Source organism: Cinclus cinclus, chromosome 3, assembly GCF_963662255.1.
Source record: "Cinclus cinclus chromosome 3, bCinCin1.1, whole genome shotgun sequence".
Lineage (NCBI taxonomy): Eukaryota > Metazoa > Chordata > Aves > Passeriformes > Cinclidae > Cinclus > Cinclus cinclus.
Genome location: NC_085048.1, coordinates 25,426,527 through 25,445,907, shown reverse-complemented (window position 1 = coordinate 25,445,907; position 19,381 = coordinate 25,426,527). Strand labels below are relative to the sequence as shown.

Sequence of the window (19,381 nt, the reverse complement as noted above, 5' to 3'; positions counted from 1 at the left end):
AGCATATTCCTTGATTCTGGTTGTAAAACCCTATTAAATTAGATTTTATAAAATAAGGAATGTTACAGTTCTACTAGAAGTGTATTCAGGATTTATCAGACAGGGAAACAAATACTCTTCTAAATGTAAACATGCATTTTCTACCTGTCACTGTACTTACCTTGAGGCTTGAAGGATGATGCTGTAAACTATATTTAGATTTGTTATACCTGTGGTTTGTTGTCCTGAGATAGTTTCAACAAAAACCTTGATGAAAACTGAGGAGCTATAGCTTTGGCTTTGGGCACCTTACTGTCTGATTGCTTGTGTGGGGTGAAGTGTGAAAGAAATCAGGATGCAGATGAATCTGCTGAAACAGTGTGTATATATTGGTTAGGGAAGATGTTGGAGATACTGGCTGTAGATACAGGAAAGATCTATTGAGCTGTATTCTCTGCCAGGTTTTATTTTGCAGAGGAGAAGGTTTATTGCACAGCTGTTGATACATGGAGCATCATGTGCACTTGATTATAAGTAAAGCATCCCCTTTACTTTACCTGATCATTTTCCCCTGAAGACATGCATCATCTCCCCCAGAGAAATTATAAAAAAACCTAAGAAAATAATATACAAAATCTCTGCTGTAAACCAGGAAGGCTTTCTGCAAGCAAATAGCCTAGCTTATGTTCATAAACATCATTGAAAAGTTAAGCCACCTATAAAAACATCTAGTAACACAACAATATTTTTCAAGTGGAAGTTTGTTTGCTCCCCAGCAGTCAAAGCTTTCTGTTAATACTCTCTCTTCTATATGTCAGCATTTATCAGCTCTCCTCTGCTAATATGACCAGGTATTATCCCAGAGACTTAGAGCTACTATTATTTAGAGAAAATTTGTACACATGGCAGTATTGGATTTGATCTGAGATTGCAGAATAAGATCTGCAGTTACAGCTGCTGTAGCAGGAATGTGTGTTTGTTTGTGGGCAAGGCTCGCCATTATATGTAGTCCAGCTGCCCGAGCTTCCACATTTTCCTTCTGTGCTCAGGTTGCCCGTGCATGCTTTTGGCTGCAACTGAAACCTAAACTTTCCAGTATTAAAATTGGTTCTGCCCAGCATATCTTCATTAAAAAACAAAACAAAACAAAAACCAACAAAAACCAACAAACAAAAAACAACAACAACAAAAAAGTGAAATAGTATTTCAGATTTTCTACATTTTCTGCTGTTCGCTGAAACTTCCTCTTTCTTACGTGCTGCTTTTACCTATATGTTGAACATAAAGCATATAATTTTTCACAAGTTATTGAGTGAAAGTTACTCTACCAGTACTTTCAGACCTTGGGGAATATTGGGATTATAGAGTGTGCTGAGGATATCCTGTGGCTCCAGACATGTTGGGAAGACTGAGAACAATAGTAAGATGCCAGATATAGTGCTGTGGCTTTTCTGCAACTATAGACAAAACCAAACTAAGAGCAATTCAGTTTTTTAGTTGTAGATAACTGCTTCCTTCCTGATATGTGTTTTGTAGATAGTGGATGAAATGCAAGTGTCTGTGTGCTGCATAATCAATAGAATTAAAATCCCCAGCCACTTATTTCCTGTGAAATGATTAAAGTCCACTTAGTGCATCGCATGGTCTTTGCTGGCCATACTGCTCCTTTGCAGCAATATGTCAAGATAATGATTATACAGTTTATGAAGTGCTTAAATATAAATAGTCAACATAAATCTTCACAGAGTGTATTTTAATAATTGTATTCCATTCAGAGAACAAATGTAGTCAAGCTTTGCCTTGCCTTCTCGTAGCTTCCTCTGAAGTTGCATAACATTACAGTTTGTTCACCTTTCGAGGGGTAGTTTTTCTTAATACTAAAACACTGAAAGGAATGCAGCAAGACATGGTTCTTGTCTAATTGGTGATGCATAAGTGTCACAAAAGATTTGGTGGTGTAACTTGTGACGCTCTCCCTTCTGCATGTAAGGAGGTCCCTGCAGAGAAATAAAAGCTCTGCTGTTTGCTCAGCCATCCCTAATAAACCTTTATATACATGGGTGTATAAATAGGTGCTTTTTCAAATCTTATTTCTATCAATATATCAAGTCTAAAATCTGGTATTAAATGTCAGTTCTTGCTATTTTGTCCTCATTGTTTGGTTTATTTTCATACAAAATTGAATAGTCAGTTTGAAGCCAACAACTTTTTCTAAGCCACGTTTTCCCTGGAAGAGGCAGATCAACAGTTTGAAGGCTTAGGATTGTTGATACATTGATTGAGACATTGACTTGAAATCCTACCCCATTTTGAAGAGTCGATACCTTTTATTATATCAACAGGTAGAGTGGGAAAAAAGTAGAAAACCACAAGCTTGAAAAATTTGGTCTTGGAGCTTCAAATCATGCTAAATTTTCCTGCAAATGTTATCACTTATTACTTCCCTGAAGGACACATTATCTTGTGGAAATCATTATTTTGGATTAGGTGGCAGTAGATTTTGCCATATATACTTACTTTTCTTGTGATTACATGCTATTTTCATAGATGGTTTAACCAGTATTTGAAGGAAGTTGAACTTTATTTTTAATTAAGACACTGGACTAAAAGCTAGCTTGGGATTTGGACCTTCCGGCATGGTTCAGAGTTTGGGTGTTACTAATATGGCTGATTCATTTTGTGTTGTTATGTTCTTGTTGGTTAAAATGAAAACAAGAATATAGAAAGTAGTGCAAAACAAAGTATATTATAATGTCATTATAGAATTTTGTGTGTATTTTTGACAGCAAAGTTTTCTTGATTGATATTTCTTACTGTCATGGGTTTTTTTCTCTGAAATAGAATGACACACCTTTTGCTTTGGTGGAGCTTATTCTTTGTTGAAAGCCAGACCACAATACTGTCTGTTCAAACTTGAACATAATTCCAAAACACCTTAAGTGCTGATGTCCAGTCAGCTTCTGAAGACCACATAACATAGCATTTTTAAAAGATGTTGGAAATAATAAAAAATAATAAATTGAAGAGACTATTGATTACAGAATAATCAAATTACTTAATCGACTCCCCTCTTTTTGCTACTTTGTGTCAACATGATATTTAACACCTCATTTACTTATTGTTCTGTCTTCTGATTTCCTTGTAGACATTTCTTTTTCATACAGAAAAAAACTATTGTCTGTGTAACATGAAGTGTGCAGTGTTTAAGAATATTGGCTATCTGGCAGGCAAAGCCGTGTTCATTTTAGAAAATGCCCTTGAATATCTACCACCATCTACTGATTGTCCTTTGTTCTGGTGTTGGCAAAACAGGTATTTGAAGCCAGTACACAAAACAGCACTTATTTTCAAGTCGGTGTGTGAAGCAACAAATCCTAAGAATCTCTCAAGCTCTAACTTTGCAGGGTGCATTACTTACCAGAAGAGCTGGCTAACTTGGGAAAGAACCTAGGTATTCTGAGTTTCACCAGTACTGTCTCATGAGCAAATACCTTGTTTAGCAATTCACTCAACCTAGCAGCCACTGGCCTGTTAGTCCTAGAGAGAAGCATCCTGGAGTTCAAATAAACCATGAATGCTTTTACTGTCTGTCACACCTGATGAGTGAATATCTTGGCTCTCCAGTCTTGTATCTCAAAGATACAATTAGGCTCAAAGCTAAGTAGGAATATTTATTTTAAAGGAAAGTTTTCTTGTTTAATCATCATGTTTGAGTTTTTTTAAAAATACCTGTGGGTCTAAAAGTGTTCTCTTATTTTCATTCTAGTTCAATTTTGTTGGGAAATTGCTTGGACCAAGAGGAAACTCTTTAAAGAGGTTACAAGAAGAAACAGGTGCAAAAATGTCCATCCTGGGAAAAGGATCCATGAGGGATAAAGCTAAGGTACTGTGTCTGGATTCTGGTTGCAATTAGTGTCAAAACATACGTTATTTTAGGTGTTACACTTAGATTGCCTGTTTATTAATGACTCAATTAAAAGTCTGTAATAGACTCTTGATGCCACAGCTAGTTTGTTTTTTTTCAAGGTACATCATTTGCTTAAATATAATTTTTTTCTTGCTGTGCCAACCTTGCTTGGACCTTTACAGTCACTGTAGTACCACTGTTCTTTAAATAATTCGCCTAAAAGAGAAATCAGTGTAAAGTTCATTTGTTCTGAGAGAAGTCTCTTTTTCCTTTGGAAGTATAGCTTGTATATATTACTGCTTTAATACTGATGTACATAAATGAGTTTTCTCTTTTGTTTTCTGTTTATTTAGAGATTTTTTTTTATGTTGAGTATTTACTCAAGGTATAGTTCTAGGAAAAGATAACAAAGTAGACATTTTGCTTAAGAGCTTGTAAAAATGCACTCTAGATACAGAAAAAACCCAACAAAAACAGCTGTTTGGAATCACAGCCTGATCAATGCCCCTAAATAAAGACTTGCAGGTGAGTGTTACTCCTTCTCAACCAGATCCCCACCCAGTTTATATACTGAACATTATATTCTGTGGTATGGGATATCCCTTTGGCCAGTTTGGGTCAGCTGTCCTGGCTGTGCTCCCTCCTGGCTTTTTGTGCAGCTCCTCACTGGCAGGACATGCAACACTCCTAAGTCCTTGGGGTAAGCACTACTTATCAACAGCCCAAACATTATCAACAACCCAAACATTAGTGTGTTATCAATGTTATACTAAATCCCAAACACCACAGGGTACTATTTACTAGGAAGAAAATGAGTCCTATTCCAGCTAAAAACCAGGACATCAAGGAAGCTTTCATGCATATTTGACCCAAAGAAGAAGTACTGATTGCATTGTGATGTCTTCTTTCAGAGTCTGCAGAACAGCAGTATTGTGGTCAACACAAGAATAATGACTGCTAATTTCAGTATTATTATTATGTATTTTAACCGTATATAGCCTCTAGTAATGTTGGGCATTATTCTTCTTTCCTTTCTGTCATCTCTGTCATTAATCTTAGTAGCTAAAATTATAAAAGCAGTAATATACCGGAATGAAGGAAAGACCAATCAGGATTTTTTGGTTGGCATTATTTGGTCTTGGTAACGTGTATCAGCAATCACATAGATATTATAAGGTCTGCAATTACGTTATTAAAAAAAACAAGCCCACAAACCAGACAAATTAAATTTTATTTAATTTTTCAGAGTTTTCTTTATGACATTTTACTCAGACATTTAATAACACTTCAATTATGAATATAATAGTAAATGTTGAATACACTACTGATTTTATTTCCAGATATTGACACGTAAAATATTTTAATTACTTATGTCTAACTTCTGGAAACATGAATATTTCCCTGGATGAGAGGATGTATGTGCTGCTAAATAGCAGTAATTTGCATCAGTACTACATCTGATACCCATCACTCCATTCTCAGCCACCCAATCAGATTATTATTGCTGAGAGCATCAGTTGCCCAGACAGGAGAGTGTAAAGACGTTTAAACACGTTAATAGACAGACTAAGACTTGTGATTTTGAGATTGGTCACTCTTCTGATCATATAATTTGATTTTCGGCTGATCATAATGAACAGTGCCAGCATGACAGGTACTACATTCACTCATGCGTATGTCAGCAAAATTCGGGGTATTTTCTTTTCCTCTTCAAAAGGTTATTAGTCCCTAAGAATAATCTGAAATTGAGTATGAGCTTCAGGGAAACTAATTCATATAAAACTGGTGTAAGAAAATGAAGTTCTGGGGTAAACTGGCATTAAATATAGCAGTCATGAAAGCAGTTTCTGTAGAGAAAGACTCAAAAGCAATTTATCTTAATCTAATTTAGACATTACTGACTCGAAAGAAAACAAAATCCCTGTGCAATTACAGTGAGAGGTAGGAATTTTCTGATCCATGTATATCACTGTTACCAGTTCCTAGCAAAAGAGTGTGAGAATGATCATGGCATGGGTAATAGTTGCAATTAGCATTTCAGAGAGGGTGTTCTAGTTAAGATAGTGGTAAAATGTAAAGAAAATAGGTTTGACTGTGAGCATAAATAATGATTGAATTGCTACATTGCTAAGGAAAATAGAACTTGCTCCGGTTATAATAAGTTTCTTGTCAAAAAATAAGTGCACTAGTATCATTTACACAGTACTCTTTTACTGATTTAAATACAAATTACCTAAGTCTGGAGGCTTTTTGCGGGTTTTTTGAACCATGAAAGAAATCAGTTTATGCATATTGACTGGTAGATTTTTGTTTTGCAGGAGCATTCAAGAAAAAGCTATGGAATTTCTCTCTAGAAACTGGAATTTCCTTAAAGCTGTCTGTATTAAGCCATAAGCCATAGCAGTCCCTAGACAGACTGCAGGCACGGGTGCTTTTCACCTCCAGTCTGGTGCAGCTGGGTGCTGAGTTGTATCAGAGAAGCAGAAACAGAATTTCTGCTGAAAAGTGCTAAACGCCTTTATGCCCTAGATCCCTAGATACTTAACTTCAAAAAGAACTGCTCTGCTGATTTGAGGGTTTTTTTAGTGCCAAAATGACAATAGGGAAGTTCTTGGCTCAACAGTGATCTGCTCTGGCTATAGTCAGAAATTTTGGTCATAGAGGGGGGCAGTTTCTGTGTCTGGGAAGTGGATTATGTCAACAGAACTATGTCTGTTCTTCAGAATTTCCTTATCTTCTTTAAAGAAACCTGTGGGTAGATTTTAGAGACTAAAGATTTTAGGCTGTTCCCTTCCAGAGCAACAGGGAGCACTTGTTAGGAGTGACTTGAAATTTCAATGAGTCTCTGCTGTGCCTGCAGTGTGGGAACAGGAGAGATTAATTTGAAAAGGCAATGCAACTTACCTAAAATCTATATTATGAACAGTTCCAGTTATGTACAAAATACCAAAGAGCTAATGTGTGTCGCAGAAAGTTGTGTCAGAAGTTACTGAAGAGATGCCCAAGTATATCTGCATCAGTAGTTTTTGGGTTTTTTTAAGAATATTTTTATTTTAAAAGTGACCTAAAGGAGTGTGTTTGGAAGAGCAGATTAACCTAAGAACAATAGAATGTTTTAATTTTGCTTTAATAGTATATTAAGTGTTTGACAAAGAAGGATTTCTGGTTACTTTTCATTTTGTTAAAGAAATGAAAAATAGATTTTTAACCTGCATATCTTTTCCTGAAAACTCATTGTTCATCACCTGCAAGACATTTAGAAGACTGGTCAGTTATTTAAACTAAAGGGGGTCACATTGTCTTTGCTCCAAACATATTTTTGAACCACATTTTACTTACATACAGCATGATTTGGAAATTAGTGTCCTGATAGCAAGGTCATATATTAGATTAAAAAGCCCTAAACCATTGATTTTTACAGAACATGAACTGTCAGACACTCATGAAGGAAAATGTAAGTCATAGTGTTTCCATTAAATCTTCTGCCTACTGATGTATAATTGCCATTCCAATTTAAAACTTTTTTACTTGAGAAATTCTGTCAACACCATTTCCTATTTTACACACTATCTGTTTATTATCCATTTTTCTCATCTCTTAAGCTTCCACTGACTTAATGCCTTTTGTCTTTGGCTTTTGAAAGGACTCTGTTATTAAAGATTGATGTTGTCTTCCTATAAAACATGGAAAATTAGAGAACAAACTCAGTATTTTATCAGCTACTAAGCACTTTTAACTGCTGCCTTCTTCAAGTTTCAGTTTTTGTTAAAACTGCTTCTTAAGAAAAGAGGAGATAATTGCAGTTGAACTTCATGCTTTCATTAATCTGTGGGTTAAGTACTTTTCAAAGATGGTTCTCTGTCACTGGACAGCAGCTTTTCCTGTTAAACAGAATTTGTTTAATTACCTTCCCTTTATAAGAAACACCTATAAGAGCTTGTTTGCAGCTAAAAAGATCCTAATCAGCACACACACAGAAACTACTGAGATCCAATTATTAGCATGTTGGCTTTAGGGTGATTTTTAACAGCTGTGTTATGTGTGTGCCTTAAAAAAATATTTTGAAAATATGGGATAGTTGCAGTGCACCCTGGTCTATTCCCTTCAGATTCTGTGAAGTCAGTCCTGCAACCTTTAAATTAATATTTTAATACCTTATATGATTAAGTCCATATGTAATGTGAATAATCCCCAATAGCTTTTTGGTTTGGAGCACAACGTGTTTTTTCATTCGGTCATGACTACCATGGATGTAGTGTCCTAATAGTGGAAAGTTAGTTCTCTGATAGGATTCTCTTCACTTCATTGGTTTTTCAAAAAAGTTGTGAATTACTGTTCAGGCAGCCCAAAAGGGAAGAAAAAAAGTTGCAGGTTTTGTCTATGGTATACTGTGGTCCAAGCATTGCATTATGTTATTTCCCAATGCTATAGCTTCACTGAAATGTGAGATCAAAGGGGTTGTCCTTATTGTTCAGAGTTGTAAAGGTTTTGAGTGTCATTGCCCGTTAAAATGTTTAAGGTCGTAGAGTATAGCTACATATGCAATGTTTTTTCTGAGTGGAACTGGCAGCAATCTCAACAAGAATAAGAAGTTACAAAAGACTTTAGAAAGTTTGAAAAAAAACAAAACAGTGCCAACCAAACATCACCTAGTGATTCGCTGCACCAGATTTCATACTGGTGCCACTCCACCCGTGCCTGTAAGGTTTCTTGCTCTGGCTTATGGCAATGGTAGTTTAGCTCTGTGTGTTGCCAGGAGTTTCAGCTCTTTTAGTTGGAGATAGAAATTTGGGAATTCCTGTAAAAGCTTTATTTTAGTTTTTTAAAAGATAACATTTAGATTTACTTACAGCCTGCTTGGATGTTTAATTTGGACTTCATGCAAAATCTCTGAAAGTTTAATTTCTTAGGCAAGGTATTTCTGTTCCCTTGAAGTACTCCTTTATCATCTTCAGCTGGAGTTTATTCTATAAACTTTTACTGATCCTATTAAGTGTTGCAGTTGTTTAAGTTTTTAATAAAGGCAGATAATTATTCTCACAAGCTATTCACCTTATTGAGACTCACATCTGAATTGCAGTCTCACGATTACCAGGTTAGAGCAGCACTGGGGAAGACAACTCTAGTTATATACTCAGAAAATAGAGGGCATCACTGGCAGGTAATGGTAGGTGTTCAGAAAGTCTGTCAGAGGAGCCTTTATTTTATCAGAGGCATATGTGACCCCATAGTCTTCATCTGCACAGAGCAGTCATCTTGGATACAGGCTGAGTTCAGACTCACATGGACACAGACGTGTGCTTGTTCACCAGCACCAGCAGTCTCCAGGGCTTGCCAGTCCTTGGGAAGTTTCCATGCACCGCCTTCTCAGCAAATGCTTTTCATTCCTTTGCCTTCCTACTTTCTTTCCTTGAAACTGTTCTTCCATCTAAACTTACAGTTGCCTATAGAATCAATTTGTGAGAAGCCAATGGATGAGACATTAATGAAAAATGCTTTTTTCTGTTTCTTCTTTTAGGTGTCTTATGTCCCATGCATTGTCTGCCCCCTTTTATGTTTCACCAGTTCCTCAGGTCTGTGCAAATCAGCTTGTTTTCAGAAATATGTTCCTTTTCTTTTTTTCAGAAAACTTCACGTTACCCAGAATGTAGCAACTAGAAAAAAAAAAAAAGTTGTCTTTTCTTCTTCTCAGCCACATCCTTTTAAATAAATTTGTATTGTTTGATACCAGAGTAAACTGAGTGCTTTCAGTCATTTATGCTCCTGCTGCCGCAAAAAGAATATTTTTATTCAGTGGGAGTCCTTCTAGATGGGGAGTCATAAGCCTCTTAGTTTCTTGTCATATCCCTGCATATTTTGGTTTTTATGCCTCTTGCCTGTCTGCCAGGGATGTGGTGCTACAGAGGATCTTGGGAAAGACAATAGGACTGTTGTCTTTCCCAAGATCATCTGTAGCATGACATTTCTGGCAGACAGGAGCATCTTCTGTTTACTAGTTTTTGCAGGTTCAATTAGTTACCTACTTGTCTGGCTTGCTGGCTAAAGTGGAATCAAACTCAAAAATATGAGACCATTGAGCCAAAAGAGTTAACTGACCCCACCAGGATAAATTCTTCCCTTCCTGATACTGATATGATCCTATCTGCATACCTAATCCAGGAGATGCCTTGTGGTAGATAGTTGCATATATACCAGAAAGCTCATCTGTGTTTACTGGCATCTCCCAGTAACTTTGAGTTTGCAACCTGGCTAGAAAGTTGCCTATTTTCCTTCAATTTATGCAGTTTCAAATGATCTGCAGTAGAGTAGTCTCTGTTTTTTACAGTTTATGCTGTAAAATTTTGGAAATCCATTTGTTTCCATTTCTTTCAAGTTTGTTTCTTTGCAGTATGGATTTTTTCCTTACAAAGGTGGTTTGTTATATTTATGCCAAAGATTTACAATGTTTTCTCTGACATCCCTCTCTGAATTTTAGAATGGATTTAAGTACATAGTCCATCTTGCTGCAGAGAAAACAGCCTTTTACCCAATTCCTTGTGGGTTAAGAATGAGTCTGCTTTTTTGTCTGGGTGGGTAACCACTCTGACCTTGCTTAGAGGCATTAGGTTTAAGGTAAGCTTTTTGAAAGCTTTTTTATCTGTATGTGTATATGGAGAGATAAAGAAAGAGGTGTGTATGATATATTGCTCCAATTAATGATTGAGCAGTAAGTCTCTTTATGTTAGCCAGTTCCTTCTGTTTTTTTCCTACACATTGACTACGGATGTCTGTCTCTTAACCATTTTAATTCCCATGCTATTCTGTGTTCAACTCTTCTATCCCCAAAAGATGCACAGTCACTCCCAAAGTCTCAAGATTGATTTGTAGCTAATGTCCTGAATGTTTCTACACATTGGTAGGACTTGCATTTTTAAATGGAGTTGACATCACTTACATTTTAAGAGGAGTATAGCTCAAGTAAAATTACTTTGCAATTATCACCAGATTAGTCAACAGTGTTTCTTTCACTTTGATGTAAAACCTGCTGCCTTCTCAAGTCATACTTGAATAAGCCTCAAGATCATTCCCTGTCCTAAATGGGTATGATGTACCACCTTTTTCTTCAGCGTTTCATGCAGCATGTAAAGACAAAGCATCAGTACCAAACCGTTCTTAGGTTTGGAAGAAGGTATCTATATTGTCAAAAGATAGTATCAGAACCCATCAAATTAACTGCTTCCTGCTTCCATGAGGCAGTATGGCTCCTTGTCTCTGCAGAAGTGACTTCCACCTTGTTTGAGTCTCTCAAGCACTAGAAAAATCTTTTTCTCTAGAGATGTGGCTTGTGGTTTGTGCTGCCTGTAAGCTCTGACCAGCACTTCAGAATCTAGGTCTGACGATTGGACACTCGGGCACTCTGTTGACTTCTCCATTCAGGGTCCCATTCTGCTCTGCATCATCTCTCTGGGCACTGTAGGAGTACGTGAACAGGACTCTTTTTTTGGTCTCATTAGAGAAGTCATTTATGTTTCTCAGTAAGCAACCTTTTCCTGCCCTCATGTCAGCTGGAATTTTTTTAGTTGCACTTTTGTAAAAAATAGTGTTTGTGAGTTTGTGTGAGCAGACTTTTACAGCATTCTAATATTATAGCTAGAGCTCAATTTACTGCAGTTTATTTTCTTGTAATGAAATACTCATATGTACACTGTGTCAATTTCTGAAAAGGAACTGAGGATGTTGTACAAAGTAGATGTTATTCCTCAGTATTGAAGTTTGTTTTCAGTGGAGGAGGATCTGGACTATCATCAGAGTCAAGAATTAGCCATCAGGAATTGCTGGGTCACAGGAGCATCACACTTATCTCCTGATCATTCCTTATCCAGTGTCTCCCTCAGGCAGTGGTAACAAAAAAGACCTGGTGAAGATTGCTCTGGTGGAGTTTTACTCAGTAAATTTTCCTCAGGAGAGAAAAATCCTAACTTGAGCAAATGAAAAAAAAAAAAAAAAAGTCGTTTTTGTCTCTCAGAGACAAATTTTGGACTATAAACTTTTGGGCTGTAAATTTGGAAACAGTCTGCCTTGTTGATTCTGTAACTTGTAATTCTGTAACTCTGTGACTATTTGTCTGTGATTTCTTGAAAAAGGTTACAAATACCAAAGAATTTGTGCGCATTTGTGTGCTTGTTAAAAAAAACCAAACAAACTGAAGTCTCTGGTCTTTTTTATATTCTTGTTTTAATGAATTTGGTTGGTATTAAATAAAAAAACCTTGCATTTCTTCCTACACATGGAATATTGGAGCACAGTGTTTCATTTTAAATTTGAAAATTTATGTTGGCATAAAAATCAAGATTATCATATCTTCCTATAGATTAAAAATTAAAGTTCTTAGATTGGTTATATGCCAAGACAGGTCAAAACAACCAGAAAAATGGGACAGTCATTTGAATACTTTAAATGTTTGTAATTTAAATAATATTAGAAAAAATTGCTTGAATATTCTCCTTTGATGCTTAAGGAGGTCCATAAGATCTTGTCTAACACTTTCAGAGTCCCAGAAGTGCATTTCTTGTACTGCTGAAGCCAGTGGCAGTTTTGCTAATGACCAGTGCAAGGAATAAATCACTCTTAGTATTTAGCTGAGTGAGCAAATGAAATTCAAATTAATGTCCATGTAGTTCTCTATTAATTTTTGGGACTAGAGCTCCAGTCTGAAGAGGGAGGTGTTAATGAGGTTGTAGGGATTCAGCAAGATATAGCAATGCAAGTATTTCCTGCTATCACAATTCATGGAGTGATATGATGCTTCTGTGTAATTAGTGATGACATTTTCAAAACAGAATAGCCAAGAGGGCAAATAACTCTGTATTAAAGATTTCATACTCTGAAGCTGATAGTTAAGAAAATTGCATTGTCCTCACAGAAGAATCACATCAGACCTCAAGCAGATGCTGTTTTGTTACTGATATAACACAGTGGTGATATTAGAAGTCTTTATTACCTCTCTTGAATGTAATGTTAAAATAGACTTACATATTTTGTAGTTCTGACAGGACATTTGTAAGACTTACGCTGCTGGGTTTGAAAAGATGGGGCACATTCTTTACTTTCTACAAAATTAGGCTGCTTCCAAAGGGCAAAACATTGAGGTAGTGCTTCAGCTTTATTTTTTCTGAGTTGAAGGTAATGGAAGACCATGAAACTTGAAAGAAGGCAAGACAGAGGGGTGGCAGGAAAGCAGTGTGGGAAGGGCAAAGATAGCCCTTAGCAAAGAACAAGTTAACATGGTTTCTGTTTTATCAGCTTTTAAATGTTTGGTAATTTTTTACCTGAAAACAGTTTAATTTTTTTGTTTGTGGAATACTGTAAGGTTTTCTAAATATCCTAGCAAAATAAACAAAGCTGTGTACACATATATTATGCATTAGAAACAAGCTTCCAAGTGACTCAGCTGCAATCTCCCCTCTGCAGTGGTGCCAATTTGACACCCAGAAGTCTGAGTTTCACATCCAGACCTGTGCCAAACTCTTCTGGATTTCAGATCACTTGTGTTGCATTGTTCAGAGAACCACTTGGTGCTTGTTGGCAGTGTCCCATTACTGCCTCTGTCTGCAGGGGAACTCCCATGCCTCACATCTCCCAAGAGGTTTGGATGTGTGATCATGCACCCGACTGGGAGATCCCCTTCTGCACATGGCATTTGCAGTGCTGAATGGCATTGTTAGGGTGAGTGTTGGCACTAATGTCCCTGCCTGTGGAACAGGCAATAAGTTTTCTTAAAAAAAAAAACAAAAACACGGGAAGAAATAAAACAGCACATTCATGTGTGAGAGATGGGAAGATAAAAATAGAGATACAAGGAAATTAAAGTAAATTAACTCAATTGCTTGCAGCAATTCGGGGGACTGAATATGGTTTCACACTGATGTTTTTTCCCATCTATACTTTTTCAGAGCAGTGACTTATATTGCAAAATATTTTATTTATCTACATGCAGCTTTGTAAAGACCAGGTTTGATCTTGCTGAGTTTAGTTTTGTGATTATTGTTCTTCCTGTTTTACATATAGATAAACGCAGAAAGAACTGCTTTGAATTATTTGTAGCAATTATGCTAAATCCCAGTTTTCCATGCATAATGTTATCTGTACTCTCGAGGACCATGATAAATACTTTTAATATACTTTAATGGGCTACTCTTACAAGGAATTTTCCATTGCCACAATAGAGGCAGCATTACAGTAAATTAAATTACAGTGCACACAATTAAATAGAATAATGAGAAAAAAAATCAGACTTGGAGCAACAAGTCTTTGGAGTCCCCTGAAATTCAATTCTACAAGAAACATAATAGAAGAAGATGGTGAGTGGAATTTAGATAGCTAAGTTAGATATTATTTACTTTGCAATATCTCCATCAGGGATTAATGTTCTCTTATTCAGAGGCATTGATTAGTCTCTGGATCATTTTTCAGATTGATTACTGTTGTAATGTAGCATTTCTTTTCCATTTATCTACCCAACATCAATATAACTTTAGAGATGTAACTTCATCGCAGTACAGTTGTTATGCAATCCACAATAATTTGTGGCTTCTCAATAATAGCTTTAAGGAAATCTGTGCAGGTTTAATTTGAGTTTATAGCCATTTATTACCATAAGAACCACCCCGTTTTCCTTTCATCTTCTCTGAAAAAAACTTTCTCTGACAGAGAAGTATTCTCTGACAAGCTTCTTTCCAAGTATGCTTGAGTGTGAGGAATGTTTCTGTTTTATCAAACACAGTTAAAGTAAGGCATATGTGCAGCTCTGACAGTTAGGTTTTGAATATGCAGCGAAATCAGAAGGTATGATATTAGCATTGCAAATGATTACTTACTTTTCCTATTTTTTGTAGTTTCTGTTATTTTGATTGGAGGTGAACATGAATTCAATCCATGTTGGAGCTTGCACTTGGAAGTCTGCAATAAATTTTACCTTTAGTTTCCACCACTGTGTGGCTTTGGCTTTATTTCTCAGATTCTTACTTTCCCTACAGTAAAGGATAACAGCTCTTGTCCATCTAATTTAGAGGTATCTACAGAGAATTAGTTTGTTGATCATAATAAATCTTATAAATGTGGCATGTTAATGTGGCACTAAATGTGACGCTAAATTCAGAGTTTTCTGAGTTCACATGGATGACCTGTTATCCCTACAGAATATATCCCATACTTAAGGACATTTGTGGATGTGCTCAAGGCTTTCAGGCTCTTTTGCCTATTTTTTTACTGATATGATTTTGTATCTGTATGTGAACTCATATATTCCATTGGTTTAAATCAGATCAAGTCAATTTATAGTACAAAATAGATTGCATTTTGATTTTTGCACCATTTGTGGAGGAGATGAGAGGTGTAGCAGTTAGTTACTAAAATCAACAAAAAAGCCTTACTCTAATCCCTGCCTCCTGTCATCATCTTCCTTTCACAGTCTCTGAGAAATTTTCTTTGACACCAAGTCTTTGAAAGTAACGCTAGCACTTACTGGACTCTGATCTCATAGATCATGTGATTAGAAGACATAGGAACACAGCTGGTTTTTTTTAGTTTCTGAATGTGGAAATGCTTTTCTGAATTGTGGCCTTACAGGCAAGTGTTCCCTTCCTGTGCTTACAAACTCTGCTGTGGAAGTCAATGGCTGCACTGTGTGTTTGTTCTTTGGTGCTCCAACAGATGAATGATTTAGGGGGTGTCTGTAAACTCTAAAGAATTCACTTAAGAGGTATTTTTATGAAGTGAGGAGCAAAAATAAATAAAAACTTCTCTGTTTTCCTGTTCAGCTGCAGGTCCTGCTTCATATCCTCTTTATGTTAAAAAAGTCTTTTACCAAATGCTTTTTATCTGGCATGAGAGAGAAAGAAAAATTATGTTTTCTTTGTATTATGTTGATCTTTCTCCAGGGGTCTGTTTACAGAATGAGTGGGTATAGGGAATGTCCAGCAAGTCTTAACTTCCTTAATTGAAAGTGTAATTAGCCATCCATGTAACTTTTAACTCTAGTGTAGCACTATTTATGTTGAGTCTCTAGCTGTTAAGAGACTTGATCCAAAGGTACATATGTAAGTCCAAAATTAATGTTTCTTATTTCCTTAGCTTGATATAGCAAATGTGTACTCTTAAATAGTTTGTCAATAAATTAGTTCTGTTTTACTATTTCAAGGTCAAATCCTGTGTGTCAACTGTTGCAAACAGAATTAATATTTTAGTTTGTTCTTTTGAAGGTTCAGGGACAATTGCTAAATCATGCTCTACAGAAATGAATCTCTTTCAGTCATCACCCAGTCAGATACAGGAAGCTTTTTCTTCAACTACTTTTTAAGTAGAAGGCTCATTCGTGATGCTGAAAAGTGTGTGATTGAAAAAATGATGTGACATTAAACCTTGAATTTTTTTTTGCCCCCTTCATGATCCAGACCCTGGATAATTTGTGAGGAGGACCTAATAGCAGCTTTCCAGTAGCTGAAGGGAACCTACAACAAAGATGGAGAGGGACTATTCACTTAGAAGAGCCTGTAGTGACAGAAAAGTGGTGATAGCTTCAAACTGAAAGAGGGTGGGTTTAAATTAGATGTTAAGAAGAAATTCTTTATTGTGAGGGTGGTTAGACATGAACAGGTTGCCCAGGGATGTTGTGGATGCCCCATCCCTGGAAGAGTTCAAGACCTGTTTGGATGAGGCTCTAAGCAACCTGGTCTATTGAAAATGTCCCTGCCCATGTCAGGGGGGTGGGATGAGATGATCTTTAAGGTCACTTCCAAACCAAGCCATTCTGTGAGTCCATGACTGATATGAGTCCCCATGTTTTACAATTCTTGTATTTGAAACAGCTGTCTTTGGTTTTGTCTGTTTTCTGCCACCTTCTCTTCTGTCTTTCCTGTTAAATCAGGAGAGTGACATACTGCAGTTTTGCAGACAGCTATCACTGCTTCGTATTCTGAAGTTCGTAGGGGAAACATCACTAGTATATATTCTGCAAAAAAATTTTAAAAAGTCATGGCTGAACTTATAAAATGTGTAGTTTTTAAAATGAGGTTCACATACAGTAACTGCTATGGGTTTTTTTGTTTGTTTGTTTGTTTGTTTTTGGTGGGTTTTTTTTGGGTTTTTTGGTTTTTTTTTGTTTGTTTGTTTTTTTGTTTAGGGTTTACCATTTATTACTTTCTGCTTAGTTTACAAAATATATAATATGCATTATGATCTATAGATACATATTCAGATAAAATAATTTTAATGCAAGTTCAGTATTAAATGAAGATGTTACATTGATTTCATTGAAGTATATTAGTATTAGGAGTTGCTAGAATAGTTTGTAAAAGGTTCCAAAAGTACTTCAAGTATAGTGAAAAAGATGTTATTCAGTGATAGGGCTATATGGAATTTTGGTCTAATACATGTACAGAAATACATTTCAAATGTATATTGTCAATCTGTTAATGAAGGAAATAGTCTATAATTGAAAATAGATGAAGTGATTTTACATGTGTAGCACAGAAATGCAGCAAAGAAGCCTGCTATGTAAACCTGAATTACTTTTTTCACATGGGCTTCAGTGAGTAAAGGCTTATGATAGATGATAGACCATGTTATTTTTTGTATGGACTTTCCTTTCCAAACTGGGCTTCTCCATGTCACAACTATAAATTCTGCTCTTATTATATAGCAATAAGGGCGAATTTTCACATTTTGTTTTATGCTATTTGTAGAATGTAGTTCAGCAGTGAAATCTAGGAGATGTCATACTACAATGAAATATTAATTCATCTAAGTGTCATTTCCTGGCTCTGGAAATAGTATTCAGTGGTTTATAAAATTGAGAGGAGAAAGAGGAGCAAATTATATTCTTGGATAATTGAAAAAGCTAGTGTGATTGAGGAGGGAATTTGTTTCTCTCACACATAAGTTATCACTATATACCATGAAATACAGGATCAAATAACTCTTCGCTAGCACAGAAGTGTATGTTATGTGTCTCCATTCAGCATGCCTGATTAAATTTTGCAAAGATATTTGTGCAGAGATGTTTTTGTATTGTATGAAGAAATATCATTAGAAAGAAAAGAACAAAAAAGCACAACTCTTGGTGTCTTTGGAATATATTTTATGTATGGGGTTAAAGTTTGGGAGGAACATTGTAGGCAAATATTAGAAGAGATTCCAGATTCCAGAAAGGAAATCTAAGAATCTTTTTAGATAAGAGTTGCAAAAAAGCTGTAACAGGTGGTACCAATCTGATGAGTTTTCCTATCTTGAGTTTGGTTTATTTCTTTCAATGTCTGTAAGTTAAAGAAAAGGGTTTGTAGGCTTAAATGAAACATCATTGCATTAAGACTCAAATATTACAGGGCATGAAAAACTGGGATTTCTTCAATACACTATGACATATTTATAATAGTTTTTCCTTTATTTCTATGATTTGTGATGTATGCTCTCATTTTAATTTATAGAAAAGTCATTCTTTGTATGTTGAATTGGCCATAGTTGAGTGCCATTAAGAAGATTCATGTGCTTCTGCGCTAATATGAGTATATCTGAGTGATTGGAAATGTTAGCAATTATTCTGTTGCCTTTTAGCATCTTGGGATAAAACCAAAAAATGCTGAGACTACACATAAAGTGATGATTCTATATTGCTTATTCTTTTATACTTTTTTTTATGTCTTTGGTGACTGAGTTGCCACAGTCATTGGCTGAACTTTGAGCTGCTTGTAGTTTTTTACAGGTGTTTAGGTTTTGTTGGTATTTTGTGTTGTTGAGGGGCTTTTTTAAGGTAGATTTTTTTTCTGTCTTCTTTTTTACTTTATTCTGAGTTCAGAAGTGTTGTGTTATTTAATCTGGACGATGTCTAACCCTAGATAGATTAGATAGATTGTTCTTTTTGTACCTGCACAGTCCCTGGTGTGGGCCTGACATGGATATGCTAAATTCTGCAAACAACATGCATGTCTTGGAAGTTTCAGTAAACTCAGACATAAAAGAAGCAGGAGAAGTTTCACCTTTTTCATGCACTGCTCTTCACATCACCACAGGTGAATTCACTGCTGCGTTCTGCCATCCTTCAGGTGAGTCTGGGGGGCTCTGCTGGCTAACCCAGGAGTGATCAGTTCCCATTTAGCTAGAGGAGGTCCATGCCTGACATCGGGTGGTGCAAATGCTACTTCAGTGTGTGCAACACCACATTTTCATAAGAATGACCTCAAGCTGTTTCCTAAGGCCAGTAGTGGTAAGGTATTACAGTGGAGTATAGTGAAATAGTTGGATGACAACTTGGACATGAGAGCCAGCAATGTGCACCTGCAGCGTGGCCAGCAGGGCAATGGAGAGGATTCTGCCCCTGACCCCACTGTCATCAGACCCCAGCTGGGGTACTGTGTCCAGCTCTGGGCTTCCCAGCATATGAAACACATGGACATGGTAGAGTGGCTCCAGACCAGGTCAGAGAGCTGGATCACCTCTCCTATGGAGACAGGCTGAGAGCAG

At 36.3% G+C, this 19,381-nt stretch overlaps 1 protein-coding gene across 1 annotated transcript in view; it reads left to right on the top strand.

The window, feature by feature from the left end:
- The window catches only part of KHDRBS2 (KH RNA binding domain containing, signal transduction associated 2), a 309,215-nt gene that overhangs the window by 105,523 nt on the left and 184,311 nt on the right, over nt 1-19,381 (top strand). The window contains exon 3 of the mRNA XM_062488563.1: nt 3,746-3,862. Within this exon, the coding sequence (XP_062344547.1) occupies nt 3,746-3,862 (117 nt within the window). The remainder of the gene's footprint in view (nt 1-3,745; nt 3,863-19,381) is intronic.